Genomic DNA, 21,969 nt, shown 5'->3' with positions numbered 1-21,969 from the left:
ACTGACTACTACCACAACAGTTTTACTGACATACTACCACAATAGTTTTACTGACGTACTACCACAACAGTTTTACTGACTACTACCACAACAGTTTTACTGACTATTACCACAACAGTTTTACTGACTACTACCACAACAGTTTTACTGACGTACTACCACAACAGTTTTACCGACTACTACCACAACAGTTTTACTGACGTACTACCACAACAGTTTTACTGACGTACTACCACAACAGTTTTACTGACGTACTACCACAACAGTTTTACTGACATACTACCACAATAGTTTTACTGACATACTACCACAATAGTTTTACTGACGTACTACCACAACAGTTTTCCTGACATACTACCACAACAGTTTTACTGACATACTACCACAATAGTTTTACTGACGTACTACCACAACAGTTTTACTGACGTACTACCACAACAGTTTTACTGACTACTACCACAACAGTTTTACTGACGTACTACCACAACAGTTTTACTGACATACTACCACAATAGTTTTACTGACTACTACCACAACAGTTTTACTGACGTACTACCACAACAGTTTTACTGACATACTACCACAATAGTTTTACTGACTACTACCACAACATTTTTCCTGACATACTACCACAATAGAAGAATAGAAGAACTTCTGTGCAAGCCGCAGTTTGGCCAAAACGAACACCATGTTCGAACATAAGGATGCCCATCGGTACACTTGGTACCACGGCAGCCTAGGTCGCAGGTCGATGATAGACTTTGTAGTCGTATCATCTGACCTGCGGCCGTATGTTTTGGACACCCGAGTGAAGAAAGGAGCGGAGCTGTCAACTGATCACCACCTGGTGGTGAGTTGGATCAGATGCTGCGTAGACCTGGCAGACCCAAACGCACAGTAAGGGTCTGCTGGGAACGCCTGGCAGAAGAACCTGTTAAGACGGTCTTCAACTCCCACCTCCGGCAGAGCTTTGATCGCGTCCCGAGAGCAGTGGGGCACATTGACTCCGATTGGGCCTTGTTCCACTCTGCAATTGTTGAGGCGACTGTTGCTAGCTGTGGTTGCAAGGTGGCCGGTGCCAGGCATGGTGGCAACCCCCGTTCCTGCTGGTGGACACCAGAGGTTCGGGGAGCCGTCAGGCTGAAGAAGGAGGCCTACAGGGCGTGGCTGGTCTGTGGGTCTCCGGAGGCAGCAGACAGGTACCGGATAGCCAAGCGAGGTGCAGCAGTGGCAGTTGCCAAGGCAAAATCTCGGGCGTGGGAGGAGTTTGGTGAGGCCATGGAGAAAGACTATCGATCGGCTCCAAAGAGGTTCTGGCAAACTGTCCGGCGCCTCAGGAGAGGAAGGCAGCAACTCGCTCACACTGTTTACAGTGGGGATGGGGAGCTGCTGACGTCAACTGGGGCTATAGTCGGACGGTGGAAGGAATACTTTGAGGAGCTCCTCAATCCCACCTATGCGCATTCCGAGGAGGAACCAGAGCCGGGAGACCTGGGGATGGACTGTCCAATCTCTGGGGCAGAAGTTGCTGAGGTAGTCAAACAACTACACAGCAGCGGAGGCCCGGGGGCGGATGAGGGTCGTCCTGGGTATCTCAAGGCTATGGATGTTGTAGGGCTGTCATGGTTGACACGTCTCTGCAACATTACGTGGTCATCGGGGGCAGTTCCTGTGGAGTGGCAGACCGGGGTGGTGGTCCCCATCTTTAAGAAGGGTGACCTGAGTTTGTGTTCCAACTCTAGGGGGATTACACTCCTCAGACTCCCTGGAAAGGTCTACTCCAAGGTACTGGAGAGGAGGGTCCGATCGATAGTTGAATCTCAGATTGAGGAGGAGCAATGTGGTTTTCGTCCTGGCGGTGGAACTGTGGACCAGCTCTACACCCTTGCAAGGGTGATGGAGGGGGCATGGGAGTTTGCCCAACCATTCCACATGTGTTTTGTGGATTTGGAGAAGGCTTATGACCATGTCCCCAGGGGCACCCTGCGGGGGACGCTCCAGGAGTATGGGGTGGGTGGCTTTCTGTTGAGGGCCATTCAGTCCCTTTACCAGAGGAGCGTGAGTTTGGTCCGCATAGCCGGTAGTAAGTTGGACCTGTTCCCGGTGAGGGTTGGACTCCGCCAGGGCTGCCCTTTGTCACCCGTTCTGTTCATTACCTTTATGGACAGAATTTCTAGGCGCAGCTGTGGTGTGGAGTGTGTCAAGTTTGGTGGCAGGAGAATTTCGTCTCTGCTTTTTGCGGATGATGTGATCCTCCTAGCTTCATCCAGCTCTGACCTTCAGCTCTTGCTGGATAGGTTCGCGGCCAAGTGTGAAGCGGCTGGGATGAGGATCAGCACCTCCAAATCTGAGACCATGGTTCTCGACCGGAAAAGGGTGGCTTGCCAACTCCGGGTCGGGGGAGAGGTCCTACCTCAAGTGGAGGAGTTTAAGTATCTCGGGGTCTTGTTCACGAGTGAGGGTAGGAGGGATCGGGAGATCGACAGGCGGATTGGTTCGGCATCTGCAGTGATGCGGACGCTGAGCCGATCTGTCGTGGTGAAGAGGGAGCTGAGCCAGAAAGCCAGGCTCTCGATTTACCGGTCGATCTACGTCCCAATCCTCACCTATGGTCATGAGCTTTGGGTAATGACCGAAAGAACGAGATCGCGGATACAAGCGGCCAAAATGAGTTTCCTCCGTAGGGTGGCTGGGCTCAGCCTTAGAGATAGGGGGAGGAGCTCGGACATTCGGGAGGGACTCGGAGTAGAACCGCTGCTCCTCCGGATCGAAAGGAGCCATTTGAGGTGGTTTGGGCATCTGGTCAGGATGCCTCCTGGACGCCTCCCCGGGAAGGTATTTCGGGCATGTCCTGCCGGCAGGAGGACCCCGGGTCGACCCAGGACACGTTGGAGAGGTTACATCTCCAATCTGGTCCGCAAACGCCATGGGGTCCTGCCGGAGGAGCTGGTGGAGAAGGCGGGGGAGAGGATGGTCTGAAGCTCCCTAGTTGGGATGCTGCCCCCGCGACCTGGACCCGGATAAGCAGAGGAAGGCGACGACTACCACAATAGTTTTACTGACGTACTACCACAACAGTTTTACTGACGTACTACCACAACAGTTTTACTGACTACTACCAGAACAGTTTTATTGACATACTACCACAACAGTTTTACTGACATACTACCACAACAGTTTTACTGACTACTACCACAACAGTTTTACTGACGTACTACCACAACAGTTTTACTGACTACTACCACAACAGTTTTACTGACATACTACCACAACAGTTTTACTGACATACTACCACAACAGTTTTACTGACGTACTACCACAACAGTTTTACTGTCACACACAGCAAACCGCTTTCGCAACCTTCAAAACCTTCGCTCGCTAAAACCAACTCCCCCCGAAGACATTCACCTGTCTGTGGAACTGTGGAACTGCCACTCAGCTGTAAACAAAGCAGACTTCATTACTGCATATGCAAACCACCTGTCGCTCGATGCACTGGCTCTCACTGAGACCTGGATCAAACCATGTGACAATGCTACCCCATCTGCTCTCTTACTTAACCACACTTTCTCCCACACTTCTCGTGCATCTGGCCAAGGTGGTGGAACGGGCATGTTAATTTCCAACAAATGGATACACAGTCAGTTGCTACCCATCACTAAATACAACTCCTTTGAATACCACGCCATCCAGGTAACTGTACCGAAAAAAAATTATTTTTGGTTGTCATATATCGTCAACCAGGTCAACTCGGAGACTTTCTTGATGAACTCGACACCCTGCTCTTCTCCATTCCTGAGCACGACTGTTCCACAATGGTCCTTGGAGACATGAATATTCACCTGGACAATCCCAGCTCATCAGGCTTCCTGTCACTAATGTCATCATTTGATCTAAAACTAGTACAAAGTCCTCCAACTCACAAAGCTGGAAAAGCAGTTGACCTCATTTTCACCAGAAACTGTGCCATAGACACAATCTGTCACACCGCTGCATCTTTCCGATCATTACTTCATCCGTTTCAGCACGACTCTACTAGGGAGGTCCACTACTTCCTCCCCAATGGTCTCATTCCGCCGCAACCTTCGTAATCTGGCACCCAACCACTTCTCCTCTCTTGTTGCCTCCACTCTTCCATCTCCCAGCACATTCTCTGCTTATGAAGTGAATGAAGCCACCGAGTCACTCTGCTCCACACCCTGCTCTTGTCTTAACAACTTGTGCCCTTTAGCCACTAGACCTGCTAGATCCTCTCAGTCGCACTCTTGGCTAAATGATACCCTCCGGTCTCTATGCACCAATCCTAGAGCTGCGGAATGGAAATGGCGCAAAACAAGAGATCCTGGTGATCTATTGAAATTTCATGAATTACTGTCCTCATTCTCTGCCAGCATCACTGATGCAAAGAAAGCTTTCTACACTGACAAAATTCTCAGCTCTACCGACTCTCAGAAACTATTTTCAACATTCAAAACTCTGCTCAATGCTCCGTCTCCACCTCCTACCAACAATCTATCAGCTAACACCTTTGCCTCATTCTTCACTGACAAAGTGGCAGCTATAAGCAAACAGTTTACTCAACTGGCCACTCCTGAACATTCACTACCACAAACTCCTTCTAGCTCAACCATCTCAAGCATTACTGCTTCATTTTCCTCTTTTCCCCTCTCACTGAGAACTGTGTGTCCAAGCTTCTCACGTGCAGCCGCCCTACTACATGCCCACTTGATCCCATTCCGACTAAGCTGCTCCAAGCTATTGCTCCTACAGTAGCCGCAGCAGTCACACATGATCAACACTTCACTGACATCCGGTACATTTCCCACCTCTCTCAAGCATGCTCAGGTTAAACCGCTGCTAAAAAAAAAACCCATCTCTTCCTCCAAATCATGTGGAGAACTACCGACCTATCTCTCTCCTCCCTTTTCTGTCCAAAATCATTGAAAGGGTGGCTTTCAAGCAGATCACAGAATATCTCTCACAAAACTGTCTGCTTGACCCTTACTAATCTGGGTTCAATCACTGAAACTGCTCTGTTAGCAGTGACGGAATCCTTAAAAGAAGCTAGAGCGACTGCCAAATCCTCAGTGCTTATCCTGCTCGACTTATGGGCTGTATTTGACACTGCCAACCATGGCTTCCTTTTGTCCACACTCTCTAGCATGGGCATCACAGAGAAAGCACACGCCTGGTTTGAATCGTACCTCACAGGACGATCATTCAGTGTATCGTGGCTTGGACAATCCTCTACCGTGCACCATCTTGCCACAGGAGTCCCTCAGGGCTCTGTACTAGGACCTCATCTCTTAGCCATTTACACCACCTCACTGGGTGAGATCATTCGATCACATGGCTTCTCCTACCACTGCTATGCAGACGACACCCAGCTCTATCTGTCATTTCCACCGGACAACCACACGGTCTCTGCACGAATATCAAACCGTCTCTCTGACATATCAAAATGGATGAAATCCCACTATCTCCAACTCAACCTCTCTAAAACTGAACTGCTTGTCATCCCAGCAAAACCATCCATACAGCACAATATCTCAATCCAAATTGACTTCCTATCTCTCGCTCCTTCAAGGCAGTTCTGGGTGTTGTGATTGATGAACACCTGACCTTTAAAGATCATGTTGCCTCTGTTGCTCGTTCATGCCGCTTTGCGCTGTATAACATACGAAAGATCAGACCATACCTAACACAACATGCCACCCAGCTCCTGGTGCAATCTACTGTCATCTCCCGCCTCGATTACTGCAATGTCCTTCTAACTGGTCTTCCAGGCTGTACTGTGAGACCTCTTCAAATGGTCCAGAACGCAGCGGCGCGTCTGGTCTTCAATCAGCCAAAAAGAGCACACGTCACCCCTCTGTTCATTGAGCTCCACTGGCTACCGCTAGCAGCACGCATCAAATTCAAATAGATAACAATAGCATACAAAGTCCGAGATGGTACGGCTCCCATCTACCTGAATCCTCTTGCAAAGGCTTACGTCTCGGCCCGGCCGCTCCGGTCATCACAGGATCGTCGGCTGGCAGTGCCTACACCACGCTCAGGACAATCCAGACTTTTCTCATGCATCGTTCCACAAATGTGGAATGACCTACCAAGCACTACCAGAACAGGGGCTTCCTTTTCAATTTTCAAGAAACTCCTGAAGACCCTGCTCTTCAGAGAGCATCTTCTAAACTAGCACCCTCCCTGCACCCGTCCCCCTCTCGACTGTCCACTCCTTGTTCCCTCCTCTCCATGACTGATGCCCAATTGTTGTTGTTGTTGTTAGCCTCAAGGGCAACATGCCGATTATCACTTGTAAGTCGATTTGGACAAAAGCGCCTGCTAAATACATAAACATAAACATACGGACTACTACCACAACAGTTTTACTGTAGTTTTTAATAAAGTTTACTTTTAATCCCAAAGACGTTTTGAGACATGAAATGTTCAAACTGAAATGAACGTTTAGATGGAAACGTGTTTAGAGCCGCTGCTGCCTCGGTTACCCACGTCAGCTCTTTCTTTGATTTAAACCGTAACCCTAACCCAACCACATAAAATGAAACTAAACAAGTTTCCAATATGGGCAGAAAGGAAATCGCTGAAGAACAGAGTTGTCCTAAATGCTGGCCCTCCCTCATCAGTGAGGTCACCCCCATCCCCCCCACCCACCCCCCGCCGCATGCACAGTGAAAGCTGCAACATAGCTGCCACAATAAGAGACGACAGGTTTAGTGATGGGGGTCGGATATGATGGAAGCAACACGCTGCCTTCACTGACGTCTTTTAGCTCTTATATTAATCCCAAATCTGCAGCTGGGAACACGGGAACATCCCTCAGGCAAATTACCACCATCCCACAGAACAAATAACAGCCAACAGGTAATTTCTATTTTAAAGGCACACCTGGCAGCCGTGCTTGCTTTTAGCGCCCCCAAGTGACAGTAACTAATGATCTGTGGTGGAACCGAAAGCAGAACCTCGCTGTGCGTTCGTCTTTTAACACCTTAATCCTAATTTACACGTCTGCGTCGGAACGGAGACACACGACGCCGTCATGCGTTGGCACAAGGGCTGTCCGATGGGTTGCAGAGGGTGCCTTTGTGATCGTATGATGAGGAGGAGGAGAACGAGGGACACATTTGTCCATGTGCAAATGTCTCTGACATACGTCAAAACAATGTGAACACAACAGGACCGGATGCGTGCCTGTAATGGTGGCAGGATACGTCAGAATGGCGCCATGCCCTCTGTTGTCCCGGCGGGGAATTGTGTTGCAACAGTCCCCAGCTGACGGAGACGTCTCAGATCAAAACGCCTCCGTCGTGGCGTGTCCCTCCCTCACGGAGCTGACGAAGATGTATATATTAGGCTTTAATCTCACAGCTGAAATGTTTCCTCTAGAGGGGCAGTTGATCACCACATCAAACAAATCAGCTGTGTTCATGATCTAAAACATGCAGGAAGCAGACTGCAGCGGCGGGTATGTCAGTCGGATAAAAGTCCAACAGACTGGACTGGCACTCTGACGTTGCAAATGCGGTACTCTGGCCATTTCTTTAAGGTTAGTTACATTATATGACGGACGTTTGGTCTGAAGTGCTTTAATAATGCCTCGACTGTTTTGCAGTAATGAATGAATCAACTTAACTTTACTCTGGAAATGCTTTAGTTCAGACCTTAAATGCACCAAATGATGTAATAATGATTTATTATCAGTTACGTCACTTATTAATATCAGGGTCTGAACTCATGGATGTTACATCATATTTACGGCACATCTTAAGTGAAATAAGCCTTTTCTAACCGTCTGAGAAAAGGAACTCGTCGTCAACGCCTCTTAAACTTTCCTGCTTCTGCTTGGCCCAAACAGAAGAAACGGACCTTTACAACAAAAACACGGAGGTGGAACTTCAGCGAGGAGTCCGGCCTTCATGCTAAACGGTTCTCTCATGGGGGGTCGGACCAGGTCTTTCAGTGGAACATCTCAGCTGCAGGAACCTGGGCTCAAACCTGCAACCCTCCAACTCCAGACCAATCCTACTGATGGGCTGTCTGATCAGTGTGGTAAGAGCATGAAGGAAGAAGAGCAGCAGCGTACCAGTTGTAGGGAAGCTTCCCGTCACGTTCAAACGAAGCGAAGTTCACAAAAGTCTCAGAGCCGCATTCCCTGAAACAAACACACACACACACACACACACACACGCACACACACACACACACACACACACACACACACACAGAGTGGGGAAGTCAAAATTATATGATGAGTTTGCAGAAAAATGAGGAAGTAAATGACAGAAAAAGTTAAATATGTTTATTAGAACTTTCAGATGAATGATTAAAGGTCATTAAGGTGGAAAACGTCTCTCTCTCTCTCTCTCAGCCTTTACCAGGTGAAGTTACCTGCGCGGTCTGGAGGTGTGGTGTGAGGGTGAGGTGTGTTCAGTGATCACCTGGTCATCTGCAGGTGCTTCTTCCGAAGGACCAGCAGGAAGAGAACCAGCAGGCTGATGAGCAGGACACTGAGGACTGCCAGCGCCGAGATGGCAGCGACACTCGGTTTCATCTCTTTGGCTGCACACACACACGCACATGCACGCACGCACGCACACACACACACACACACACACACACACACACACACACACACACACACACACACACACACACACACACACACGTCATAAAAAACACGTTTAAATGGGGAAACAAAGTCAAACAGAATCCAGTAAATCCACGTCGAGCCCATCAGACAAGCAACAGTTACAGGAAGTGGTCACTTTAGCCGCCGGTCACACCAACAGGACTTAAGTTCTGCTGCCTTTACCATACCGAGCTCATGAGCACTTCAGAAGAAAGAAAAACTCCACCATGTCAACAGAAAGTAGAGCCACCCACCAGCGGTGCTGACGGTGATGTGGGCGGGTCGGCTCGGCGTGCTGTAGCTGAAGCTGGTGACCGTGCAGTTGTAGCTAGATGATGGAGCCAAACCAGAAACGGTTAGCATGTGGGAGGTGGAGGTGATTGGCTCACAGGCCTGGAGGAGGACAGAGGTGATCATAATTAGCATACGGCCCAGAAACAAGCAGCATCTGGTTCTGACTGGACTCAGAACCTCAGAGCATGTTCATAGCCACACAACAGGTCCAATCCCCAGCAGTCAGAGCAAAACGCTGATCTGATTAAATAATCCAAACAAAAGTCTCGTCTCTACCACCCATCTGGTCCTGTAGAGACCCGAAACTCATCCCAGGTCTTTTATCTACGATGAAGTTTAGTGTTTCATTTGATCTCCAACCAGACAAACGGACTCGGGTTGTTTCCCAGCAAGCCCAAAAGGAACCCGACTGCCGGTTCTCGTTGTAACAGAACCAATCCGACTCGGTGCAGCTTTAATCTAAACATTAAGGTTGTCCTAATCTGTCCGGTTCCACGCTCAATTAGTCAAATAAAGCCTGTTTTATTCTGATTAACAGCTAATAAACAGGATTAGTTTTTGTGTCTTTAGAGGAAATCTGAACCCGACAAATCAGTCTGAAAACTCCTGACCTTCTCCTTCACCTCTCCAGTGGACTCCAAGTGTGATGACGAGGTGGTTTTACCTTCAGCCCCTTGAAGGACTTGTTGGGTCGGCAGAGGACCTGGTAGTAGTCCACCACCCCGTCCTCGGACCACAGCAAGGTGACGGACGAGTGAGTGGCGTTGACGGCAAACAGGGACTTGGGAGGTGCTGGATCTGCAGCAGAGACAAAGCTGTTTACAGCAGGAGGTCTGAGTCAGAGTACTTCCTCTTAGGGTTGAAAACCCTCAACGCGTCTGGAACAGGAAGTGCCCATCCAGTTTACTGTCCACTTTCAGAGAAAAGTCAAGTCAGAAGAAGGGCTGTAGATGTTTTAGTTCCTCTAATCATGTGTCTGAGGGAGACGTGCTCTTATTTTACACAATAAAAGCTTTTCAATCGTTTAGGGATTATTAATCAGATTGAATAGGTTAGGGTTAACCAACAGCCCATACACACAGGTGCTGCACTGAAAAAACTGATTCTTTCTAATGCTAAATGTCACCCAATCAAACCGTCTAAAGTGTGACTAAATGTATTAGTTAAAGGTTGAAATAAAGAAAAATGAGTTACTTCTACCAATTTTATTGAATTAACAAATAGAAGAATTGTACATGTTGGCCAGAGAATCTGCTTATGTGGCGTATTGGCTTTCTAGAACTAATGTAGTTACAGATACGCTTACTTTATAAAGGAAATATTTTAGCATGTCTAAAAAACTCACGAGCAACAGTGAATACAAGTTCAGTTCAGCTCTTGTAAAACAGAAATATGCTAGTTTTGTATTGCTTTTGGTTGAATAAATGCTTCTTTATACCAATGCAAAAAAGGGCAAGACACCACAGGTCATTGCTAAAGAGGCTGGCTGTTCACAGAGAAGCGAAGGGAAGGACAAGGTGTGGTAGAAAAATGTGTACAAGCAATAAGGATAACCACACCCTGGAGAGGATGGTCAAATGAAACCCATTCAGAAATGTGGAGGAGGTTCACAAAGAGTGGACTGCAGCTAGAGTCAGTGCTTCAAGAACCACCACGCTCAGACGTATGCAGGACATGGTTTCAGCTGTCGCATTCCTTGTGTCAAGCCACTCTTCACAAGAGATAGCATCAGAAATGTCTCGCCAGGTCTAAAGACAAAAAGGACCAGACTGCTGCTTAGTGGTCCAAAGTTAAGTTCTCAAATGAAAGAAAAAGGTGCACTTCCTTTGGAAATCAAAGTCCCAGACTCTGTAGCAGTAGTAGTTTCTGACATGGGAGACCTGGGCGGTTGCCCGGGGTTGCATCACAAGGTTGGCACCAAAATGGGTAGGAAAAATAGATAAAAAAAATATATATATATGGAGCCACAGCTAAATGCCTACGAGTAAAGCAATTCCTAAGAAGTCAGCTCAAATATCCGGCAGGAACAATAAGCTGGTCAAAGGAAGAAATAAAGAAATATAGAAATATGTTATGAAACGGAAGCTCCTAACCATGCAAGGAGGGTTCCATCCCAAATCAGCACCCTGAGACTGTGCACTAGCCATAAGGAAGAAGGCAGAGGACTAGTGAGTGTGAGAGCCTCTGTCCAGGATGAAACATCCAAGATCCACAAGTACATGAAGGACAAGGCCCCAACAGATGACGTGCTCAGTGATTGTCTCAGACAATGTTGAACAGAGGAGGAGATGCTGGAAATACCATCGTGGGAGGACAAACCCTACATAGGATGTACCGCCAACAGAAAACTCAAGTAGCTGATATCAAGAAATCCTACCAACAGCCTAAAGGAGCTGGTCTGCAGGACAGCACAGAGGTCCTCATCGTGGCTGCACAGGAACAGGCCCTGAACACCAGAGGTCATGATCTACTACACCAGACTAGACCCAAGGTGTAGGCCATGCAGAGAGGCCCCTGAGACAATCCACCTCATAACTGCAGGTGTAAGGTGCTGGCAGGGAACGCATCCATACCACAACCAAGTGGCTGGTATTGTGTACAGAAACATCTGTGGAGAGTATGGAACCGTAAGCCCCAAGCTCACAGTGGGTAACGCCCCCTAAGGTGGTAGAGAACGAGAGAGCCGAGCTCCTGTGGGACTTCCAGATGCAGACTGACAACGTGGTGGTGGAGAACCAACCGGACGTTGTGGTGGTGGACAAACAACAGAGGACAGATGTTGTGGCTGATGTGGCGATACCAGGTGATGCAACATCAGGAGAAAGGAACACGAGAAACTAGAAGTTCCAGAACCTCAGAGAAGAACTTGAGAAAGTCTGGAGGGTGAAGCCATCGGTGGTGCCCGTGGTCATCGGGGCACTAACCCAGGAACAGCTAAATTACTGCTGAACCCTCAAGCTCCCAGGTCTCTGGTGGAGCTTGGAAGGATGAGACTGTCCGTGGAGGGTGAGACGGGGATTTTTATTTATCAGGGATGAAAATCATACAACAATTTCTTCCGGCTCTTGGGGAGTGCAGGCGCTTTTTTTCCTCCTCTCCTCCATATCCTATCCTCAAGGCCTTTTGTCTGTCTGGGTGCTGGGTGCACGGCTGCTTCTGCATTTTTCTGGAAACTGAAAACTGAAATTACTAAAATGGATCTCGTCAGTTGGTCTCTCAACTTAACTGATAAAATGTTTTCTACGATGAGAACGGGAGAAGGGGCTCCCGAATGCCCCGCCGGGTCAGACCCAGTTGGACACATCATGGACTCCTGGAAACAGTGGAACTTGATGTGTTTAACTCAGCTGTCTGTGGAGGACTCTGAAGACGTGTGGATATTTGTGGTGTTGGTGTCAGGTTTCCTGCTCATTGGCCTTGGAGGCTACCTGGCTTACCGGAAAATTAATGAGCTGTCGAGGAATATTGGCCGGATCCCGGAGCTCAGAGTTGGATTGCACCGCGCTGTGAATTCACAGACTCACATAATTGTCGAGATGAATTGTAAGCTTGGAACTTTGGCCGAGATTCATTCTTGGCACAAATGATGGATGCTATCAAGGAGAGAGTGGATTGGATTGGGATAGATTAATGTCCATTATTGGGATTCTGAGAGGCTGAGGACCAACAAACTGTAAGACAGAGAGGAAATTATCTCTGTCTGGCCCCAAAACAATTTCTAATCAGAATCTGGAGCCCTTGAGCCTGCAAGGCTCCAACGAAAACTCCCCCCTCAGAAGACATGTGGAATGGGTCATCGCTATGGCAACTCAACTCTGTCTCCATTCCCAGCCTGGGCGGGACTTCGGGCTGTGAAAGCCGAAGAATCGTTCCAGGGGTCACCGCACACTCCAAACCTCAACGACCCCGCCCCACCCCCACCCCACCCCGTTCAGACTGAGGTGATATGCGCTGCTTATCGTGGCTGCAGGAACTGAAGCTGGGATAGTCCCAACCCACCACCACACCTAGTGGACACTTGTGTTGTCTGAAGTCTGTTGCATATCTGTCTGAGGTGTTTTTTTGCAGAGCAAAGCTGCCCTCCCTGTGGAGGGTAACTCTGAAGTGACGTTTTTTCCCTCCACTTGAACCAATCCTCATGTAACCCTCATATCTCTATTAAGGTAACGCGACTCAGGGTTGCGAATGACCACAGTCACCAATTCTTGTCGTGTGTCTTGCCCATGTATGTCTGATCTCTGAACTGTGTGTACTGAAACTCTAATTTCCTTCTGGGATTAGTAAAGTATCTTTCAATTGAATGAAGTAAAACAACTAATGCAGCCGTGTCAACGTCGTCCTCGAGGGCCGGTTCCTGCATCGTTTTGTTGTTTCCGTGTTCCAACATCATCGATTCACCTGTGCAGCAGCTCATCAAGCACTGCAGAAGCCTGTTAATCACCTGCTAACTGAACTCAGGTGTGCTGAAACAAGGGAAACAAGTGTGGGAGGGCGGCCTGGAGTTTGACACCTGTGATGTAAGCGATAATGACATAAATGACAGATGTGTTACCAGAAGGACGATTCCGTAGTTTGGCGTTCGTTAAACTTGTATCCAGACTGTTTTGTGAACTAGAACCACGGCAGCGTTGTCCTTCGGTAACAGGACCGGGCCAAGTCAGGTTAGCGTTAGGGACAAGCTGCAGCTTCATGTGAGGTGCTGCAGAACTTTATTCATCCAGAAGCAGAAATAAAAGATCAGATTAAGGTGCTGACCCAGTTTGATGATGTTTGGTACCGAAGTGTTCCGACTGCGCTCAGTGCATGCAGTCACCGTCAGGTTGTAGATGTCTCCTGGAGGCAGCGGGAGGCTCGCCCGCATCATGTTACGAGTCACCTGACACAAAAACACAACATGTGACAGAACAGAACCTCCTTCAGATTGAGAAACTGGACCAGAACGTGGCTGAATAACAGCAGAAAGGTCAGCAGTTGGACGATGAATGGGTCTCAGCTACGGTCAGGTCCGCCTACAGAAACCAGACCTGCATCACAAACACACGACAAGGTCCGGAGCTCCAGCAGCACGGTCAGCCAGCAGAACTCACATCGACAGAGTAGCTCTTCTCAGGGCCCTTCTTGCCAACAGCCACCACCTGCCAGTGCAGCATCCTGGAATGAGACAGGTCAATGAAGAGCTCGCCATAGGTCCAGCGGACAAACAGGATGCCGTGGGAGTAGTCCACCGAGGAGATGTGTGGAGCCTCAGGAGCTGCAGAAGGAGAAGATTCAAGACAAAGGTTTCAATTATGAGTCCAACCAACAGCTTTCCATCCTAAACCCCCATAGGTCTGCTCATCCAAACAAAACAAACAAACAAAGCCAATAATCGGATCAGCATCGGTGATTAATAATAGCCACAAAACGAGCTCAGATGCTATAATGAAACACAAACATCAACACATCTGTCTCTGTTAGGGTTAGATGACCAGTCGTCTCATTCAGCCTCCTAGGCTGCTGGCAGCAGCAGGTCAGGAGGCTGAGCGGGTTGTCCAGTGATCAGAAGGTTCCATCGCTGCCGTTGTGTCCTTGGGCAAGGTACTTAACCCACCTTGCCTGCTGGTGGTGGACAGAAAGACCGGTGGCGCCTGTGTTCGGCAGCTGTGGCTACATCGTAGCTCATCACCACCAGTGTGTGAATGTGTGTGAACACATGAATGATAGACTAGTGTAAAGCGCTGCGAGTCATTAATTCATCTTCTGCCTCCAGATGCTAGCTGGCGCCGTGCCCTCACACCTAAACTGGACCGGCCGTCTCCATCACAGAACCTAGTGGTATGGAGTAACTCCCCTCTGCCCTGTCGCCCAGCGACCACTGGGAATCTTCAACTCCATCTGTCTGGGAAGTTTGCTCCTCTTAAACGCTGAGGTGCCTGCAACTCCTCAGAACCTTGGCTCAGTGGTACTACACGTGCAGTGAGGAGACGATGTAGGAGTGCAGAACGCAAATGGAAGAAGGACCATCTCCCAGGATTTGCTCAGAGAGTGTCTCGCCCGCTACCAGGCAGCAGTTAGAGCCGCCACATCTCTGCATCTGTCCTCTATCATTCTCCTGTTTAAAACTCAACCCATCCTGTTGTCCCTGTTGACGCCTCTGTGTCCATCTGTGTAAGATTTTAAATGTTGTTGGTTGACAAAATTTCATCTATTCAGCACAGGGTCGCAAATTCTGCAAAACGTAGAGGAGATCCAGCTACACAGGTGTAGCTTCACCTGTGTGAAGCCCAGGCAGCCGGTTCTGATGAGGACTGTCATCTCACAGGTCCTTAGCTACAGGAGGAGACAGAGGACTGGTGTCTCTACTGGACGAGACAGAGGACTGGTGTCTCTACTGGTGGAGACAGAGGACTGGTGTCTCTACTGGTGGAGACAGAGGACTGGTGTCTCTACTGGAGGAGACAGAGGACTGCTGTCTCTACTGGAGGAGACAGAGGACTGCTGTCTCTACTGGTGGAGACAGAGGACTGGTGTCTCTACTGGACGAGACAGAGGACTGATGTCTCTACTGGAGGAGATAGAGGACTGGTGTCTCTACTGGAGGAGATAGAGGACTGGTGTCTCTACTGGACGAGATAGAGGACTGGTGTCTCTACTGGAGGAGATAGAGGACTGGTGTCTCTACTGGAGGAGACAGAGGACAGTTGTCTCTACTGGACGAGACAGAGGACTGGTGTCTCTACTGGAGGAGATAGAGGACTGGTGTCTCTACTGGAGGAGATAGAGGACTGGTGTCTCTACTGGACGAGACAGAGGACTGGTGTCTCTACTGGACGAGACAGAGGACTGGTGTCTCTACTGGTGGAGACAGAGGACTGGTGTCTCTACTGGAGGAGATAGAGGACTGGTGTCTCTACTGGACGAGACAGAGGACTGGTGTCTCTACTGGACGAGACAAAGGACTGGTGTCTCTACTGGTGGAGACAGAGGACTGGTGTCTCTACTGGAGGAGATAGAGGACTGGTGTCTCTACTGGAAGAGACAGAGCACTGGTGTCTCTACTGGACGAGACAGAGGACTGGTGTCTCTACTGGAGGAGACAGAGGACTGGTGTCTCTACTGGAGGAGACAGAGGACTGGTGTCTCTACTGGAGGAGACAGAGGGCTGGTGTCTCTACTGGTGGAGACAGAGGACTGGTGTCTCTACTGGTGGAGACAGAGGACTGGTGTCTCTACTGGTGGAGACAGAGGACTGGTGTCTCTACTGGACGAGACAGAGGACTGGTGTCTCTACTGGACGAGACAGAGGACTGGTGTCTCTACTGGAGGAGATAGAGGACTGGTGTCTCTACTGGAGGAGATAGAGGACTGGTGTCTCCACTGGAGGAGATAGAGGACTGGTGTCTCTACTGGAGGAGACAGAGGACAGTTGTCTCTACTGGAGGAGACAGAGGACTGGTGTCTCTACTGGTGGAGACAGAGGACTGGTGTCTCTACTGGTGGAGACAGAGGACTGGTGTCTCTACTGGTGGAGACAGAGGACTGGTGTCTCTACTGGACGAGACAGAGGACTGGTGTCTCTACTGGAGGAGATAGAGGACTGGTGTCTCTACAGGAGGAGATAGAGGACAGGTGTCTCTACTGGACGAGATAGAGGACTGGTGTCTCTACTGGACGAGACAGAGGACTGGTGTCTCTACTGGACGAGACAGAGGACTGGTGTCTCTACTGGAGGAGATAGAGGACTGGTGTCTCTACTGGAGGAGACAGAGGACAGTTGTCTCTACTAGACGAGACAGAGGACTGGTGTCTCTACTGGAGGAGACAAAGGACTGGTGTCTCTACTGGTGGAGACAGAGGACTGGTGTCTCTACTGGAGGAGATAGAGGACTGGTGTCTCTACTGGACGAGACAGAGGACTGGTGTCTCTACTGGAGGAGACAGAGGACTGGTGTCTCTACTGGTGGAGACAGAGGACTGGTGTCTCTACTGGAGGAGACAGAGGACTGGTGTCTCTACTGGAGTAGATAGAGGACTGGTGTCTCTACTGGAGGAGACAGAGGACTGGTGTCTCTACTGGAGGAGACAGAGGACTGGTGTCTCTACTGGTGGAGACAGAGGACTGGTGTCTCTACTGGAGGAGACAGAGGACTGGTGTCTCTACTGGTGGAGATAGATGACTGGTGTCTCTACTGGAGGAGATAGATGACTGGTGTCTCTACTGGAGGAGATAGATGACTGGTGTCTCTACTGGAGGAGATAGATGACTGGTGTCTCTACTGGAGGAGACAGAGGACTGGTGTCTCTACTGAAGGAGATAGAGGACTGGTGTCTCTACTGGAGGAGATAGATGACTGGTGTCTCTACTGGAGGAGACAGAGGACTGGTGTCTCTACTGGAGGAGATAGAGGACTGGTGTCTCTACTGGAGGAGACAGAGGACTGGTGTCTCTACTGGAGGAGACAGAGGACTGGTGTCTCTACTGGTGGAGACAGAGGACTGGTGTCTCTACTGGTGGAGACAGAGGACTGGTGTCTCTACTGGAGGAGACAGAGGACTGGTGTCTCTACTGGAGGAGACAGAGGACTGGTGTCTCTACTGGAGGAGACAGAGGACTGGTGTCTCTACTGGAGTAGATATAGGACTGGTGTCTCTACTGGAAGAGACGGAGGACTGGTGTCTCTACTGGTGGAGACAGAGGACTGGTGTCTCTACTGGACGAGACAGAGGACTGGTGTCTACTGGAGGAGACAGAGGACTGGTGTCTCTGCTGGTGGAGACATAGGACTGGTGTCTCTACTGGAGGAGACAGAGGACTGGTGTCTCTACTGGAGGAGACAGAGGACTGGTGTCTCTACTGGTGCAGACAAAGGACTGGTGTCTCTACTTGAGGAGACAGAGGACTGGTGTCTCTACTGGTGCAGACAAAGGACTGGTGTCTCTACTGGAGGAGACAGAGGACTGGTGTCTCTACTGGAGGAGACAGAGGACTGGTGTCTCTACTGGTGGAGACAGAGGACTGGTGTCTCTACTGGAGGAGACAGAGGACTGGTGTCTCTACTGGAGGAGACAGAGGACTGGTGTCTCTACTGGAGTAGATAGAGGACTGGTGTCTCTACTGGAGGAGACAGAGGACTGGTGTCTCTACTGGTGGAGACAGAGGACTGGTGTCTCTACTGGCGGAGACAGAGGACTGGTGTCTCTACTGGTGCAGACAAAGGACTGGTGTCTCTACTGGTGCAGACAAAGGACTGGTGTCTCTACTTGAGGAGACAGAGGACTGGTGTCTCTACTGGAGGAGATAGATGACTGGTGTCTCTACGGGAGGAGATAGATGACTGGTGTCTCTACTGGAGGAGACAGAGGACTGGTGTCTCTACTGAAGGAGATAGAGGACTGGTGTCTCTACTGGAGGAGATAGATGACTGGTGTCTCTACTGGAGGAGATAGATGACTGGTGTCTCTACTGGAGGAGACAGAGGACTGGTGTCTCTACTGGAGGAGACAGAGGACTGGTGTCTCTACTGGTGGAGACAGAGGACTGGTGTCTCTACTGGTGGAGACAGAGGACTGGTGTCTCTACTGGAGGAGACAGAGGACTGGTGTCTCTACTGGAGGAGACAGAGGACTGGTGTCTCTACTGGAGGAGACAGAGGACTGGTGTCTCTACTGGAGTAGATAGAGGACTGGTGTCTCTACTGGAGGAGACAGAGGACTGGTGTCTCTACTGGTGGAGACAGAGGACTGGTGTCTCTACTGGACGAGACAGAGGACTGGTGTCTCTACTGGAGGAGACAGAGGACTGGTGTCTCTACTGGAGGAGACAGAGGACTGGTGTCTCTACTGGTGGAGACAGAGGACTGGTGTCTCTACTGGTGGAGACAGAGGACTGGTGTCTCTACTGGAGGAGTCAGAGGACTGGTGTCTCTACTGGAGGAGACAGAGGACTGGTGTCTCTACTGGTGCAGACAAAGGACTGGTGTCTCTACTTGAGGAGACAGAGGACTGGTGTCTCTACTGGTGCAGACAAAGGACTGGTGTCTCTACTGGAGGAGACAGAGGACTGGTGTCTCTACTGGTGGAGACAGAGGACTGGTGTCTCTACTGGAGGAGACAGAGGACTGGTGTCTCTACTGGTGCAGACAAAGGACTGGTGTCTCTACTTGAGGAGACAGAGGACTGGTGTCTCTACTGGTGCAGACAAAGGACTGGTGTCTCTACTGGAGGAGACAGAGGACTGGTGTCTCTACTGGAGGAGACAGAGGACTGGTGTCTCTACTGGAGGAGACAGAGGACTGGTGTCTCTACTGGTGCAGACAAAGGACTGGTGTCTCTACTTGAGGAGACAGAGGACTGGTGTCTCTACTGGTGCAGACAAAGGACTGGTGTCTCTACTGGAGGAGACAGAGGACGGGTGTATCTACTGGAGGAGACAGAGGACTGGTGTCTCTACTGGAGGAGACAGAGGACTGGTGTCTCTACTGGAGGAGACAGAGGACTGGTGTCTCTACTGGAGGAGACAGAGGACTGGTGTCTCTACTGGAGGAGACAGGACTGGTGTCTCTACTGGTGGAGACAGAGGACTGGTGTCTCTACTGGTGCAGACAAAGGACTGGTGTCTCTACTGGAGGAGACAGAGGACTGGTGTCTCTACTGGAGGAGACAGAGGACTGGTGTCTCTACTGGAGGAGACAGAGGACTGGTGTCTCTACTGTTGCAGACAAAGGACTGGTGTCTCTACTTGAGGAGACAGAGGACTGGTGTCTCTACTGGTGCAGACAAAGGACTGGTGTCTCTACTGGAGGAGACAGAGGACTGGTGTCTCTACTGGAGGAGACAGAGGACTGGTGTCTCTACTGGTGCAGACAAAGGACTGGTGTCTCTACTGGAGGAGACAGAGGACTGGTGTCTCTGCTGGAGGAGACAGAGGACTGGTGTCTCTACTGGAGGAGACAGAGGACTGGTGTCTCTACTGGAGGAGACAGGACTGGTGTCTCTACTGGAGGAGACAGGACTGGTGTCTCTACTGGTGGAGACAGAGGACTGGTGTCTCTACTGGAGGAGACAGAGGACTGGTGTCTCTACTGGAGGAGACAGAGGACTGGTGTCTCTACTGGAGGAGACAGAAGAGTGGTGTCTCTACTGGAGGAGACAAAGGACTGGTGTCTCTACTGGTGGAGACAGAGGACTGGTGTCTCTACTGGAGGAGACAGGGGACTGGTGTCTCTACTGGAGGAGACAGAGGACTGGTGTCTCTACTGGTGGAGACAGAGGACTGGTGTCTCTACTGGAGGAGACAGAGGACTGGTGTCTCTACTGGTGGAGACAGAGGACTGGTGTCTCTACTGGAGGAGACAGAGGACTGGTGTCTCTACTGGAGGAGACAGAGGACTGCTGTCTCTACTGGTGGAGACAGAGGACTGGTGTCTCTACTGGAGGAGACAGAGGACTGGTGTCTCTATTGGAGGAGACAGAGGACTGGTGTCTCTACTGGTGGAGACAGAGGACTGGTGTCTCTACTGGTGCAGACAAAGGACTGGTGTCTCTACTGGAGGAAACAGAGGACTGGTGTGTCTACTGGAGGAGACATAGGACTGGTGTCTCTACTGGAGGAGACAGAGGACTGGTGTCTCTACTGGTTGAGACAGAGGACTGGTGTCTCTACTGGTGCAGACAAAGGACTGGTGTCTCTACTGGTGCAGACAAAGGACTGGTGTCTCTACTTGAGGAGACAGAGGACTGGTGTCTCTACTGGAGGAGATAGATGACTGGTGTCTCTACGGGAGGAGATAGATGACTGGTGTCTCTACTGGAGGAGACAGAGGACTGGTGTCTCTACTGAAGGAGATAGAGGACTGGTGTCTCTACTGGAGGAGATAGATGACTGGTGTCTCTACTGGAGGAGACAGAGGACTGGTGTCTCTACTGGTGGAGACAGAGGACTGGTGTCTCTACTGGAGGAGACAGAGGACTGGTGTCTCTACTGGAGGAGACAGAGGACTGCTGTCTCTACTGGTGGAGACAGAGGACTGGTGTCTCTACTGGAGGAGACAGAGGACTGGTGTCTCTATTGGAGGAGACAGAGGACTGGTGTCTCTACTGGTGGAGACAGAGGACTGGTGTCTCTACTGGTGCAGACAAAGGACTGGTGTCTCTACTGGAGGAAACAGAGGACTGGTGTGTCTACTGGAGGAGACATAGGACTGGTGTCTCTACTGGAGGAGACAGAGGACTGGTGTCTCTACTGGTTGAGACAGAGGACTGGTGTCTCTACTGGTGCAGACAAAGGACTGGTGTCTCTACTGGTGCAGACAAAGGACTGGTGTCTCTACTTGAGGAGACATAGGACTGGTGTCTCTACTGGAGGAGACAGAGGACTGGTGTCTCTACTGGTTGAGACAGAGGACTGGTGTCTCTACTGGTGCAGACAAAGGACTGGTGTCTCTACTGGAGGAGACAGAGGACTGGTGTCTCTACTGGAGGAGACAGAGGACTGGTGTCTCTACTGGAGGAGACAAAGGACTGGTGTCTCTACTGGTGGAGACAGAGGACTGGTGGTAGCTATAACACAACATCCATTCACACAGTGATAATGATGAGCTATGTCGTAGACACAGCTGTTCTGGGACACACTGAAAGAAGCCATCGGCCCCTCCACCCACCACTAGACGGTGAAGTGTCTTGCCCAAGGACACGACTTCCACAGACAGAGCCTGTGATTGAAATGGCAACCCAAATGGCTGCCTACAGGGTCAACTCTTTTGCCACCGTCGCCCACTGTTACGCTGATGATCTTCAGTTCTATTTATTCATGAAGCCTGAGGAACCCAATCAGGTAATCAGATTACCAGCAGGTCCTAAAGACCTAGACAAGTCTTTACTGACTAGTGTTAAACTTAGACTAGGTTTGGAGGTGTGGACCTGAGCTCAGGACCAACCTGTAGTCCTTCATGAACGTGTCCTCCAGAACTAATGTTGGGAACCGTGGTGTTTTTCTGGACCAGCATCCTTTAACTCCATCTAAACATGACACCAGGGCCTTCTTCTTCCAT

The 21,969-nt window shown here is 50.0% G+C and overlaps 1 protein-coding gene across 2 annotated transcripts in view; it reads right to left on the bottom strand.

Annotated features, from left to right (window-relative positions):
- Positions 1–21,969, bottom strand: part of ptpro (protein tyrosine phosphatase receptor type O) — an 81,060-nt gene that overhangs the window by 30,031 nt on the left and 29,060 nt on the right. For both annotated transcript variants that reach the window (XM_054739940.2, XM_054739941.2), the window contains exons 11-16: positions 14,029–14,192; positions 13,697–13,817; positions 9,606–9,739; positions 8,902–9,040; positions 8,457–8,577; positions 8,102–8,170 (exon numbers count right to left, since the gene is read on the bottom strand). In XM_054739940.2, coding sequence (XP_054595915.2) covers positions 8,102–8,170; positions 8,457–8,577; positions 8,902–9,040; positions 9,606–9,739; positions 13,697–13,817; positions 14,029–14,192 — 748 coding nt within the window. The remainder of the gene's footprint in view (positions 1–8,101; positions 8,171–8,456; positions 8,578–8,901; positions 9,041–9,605; positions 9,740–13,696; positions 13,818–14,028; positions 14,193–21,969) is intronic.

This window comes from Nothobranchius furzeri, chromosome 1, assembly GCF_043380555.1.
Source record: "Nothobranchius furzeri strain GRZ-AD chromosome 1, NfurGRZ-RIMD1, whole genome shotgun sequence".
NCBI lineage: Eukaryota > Metazoa > Chordata > Actinopteri > Cyprinodontiformes > Nothobranchiidae > Nothobranchius > Nothobranchius furzeri.
This window is presented reverse-complemented; position numbering and strand designations above follow the sequence as displayed.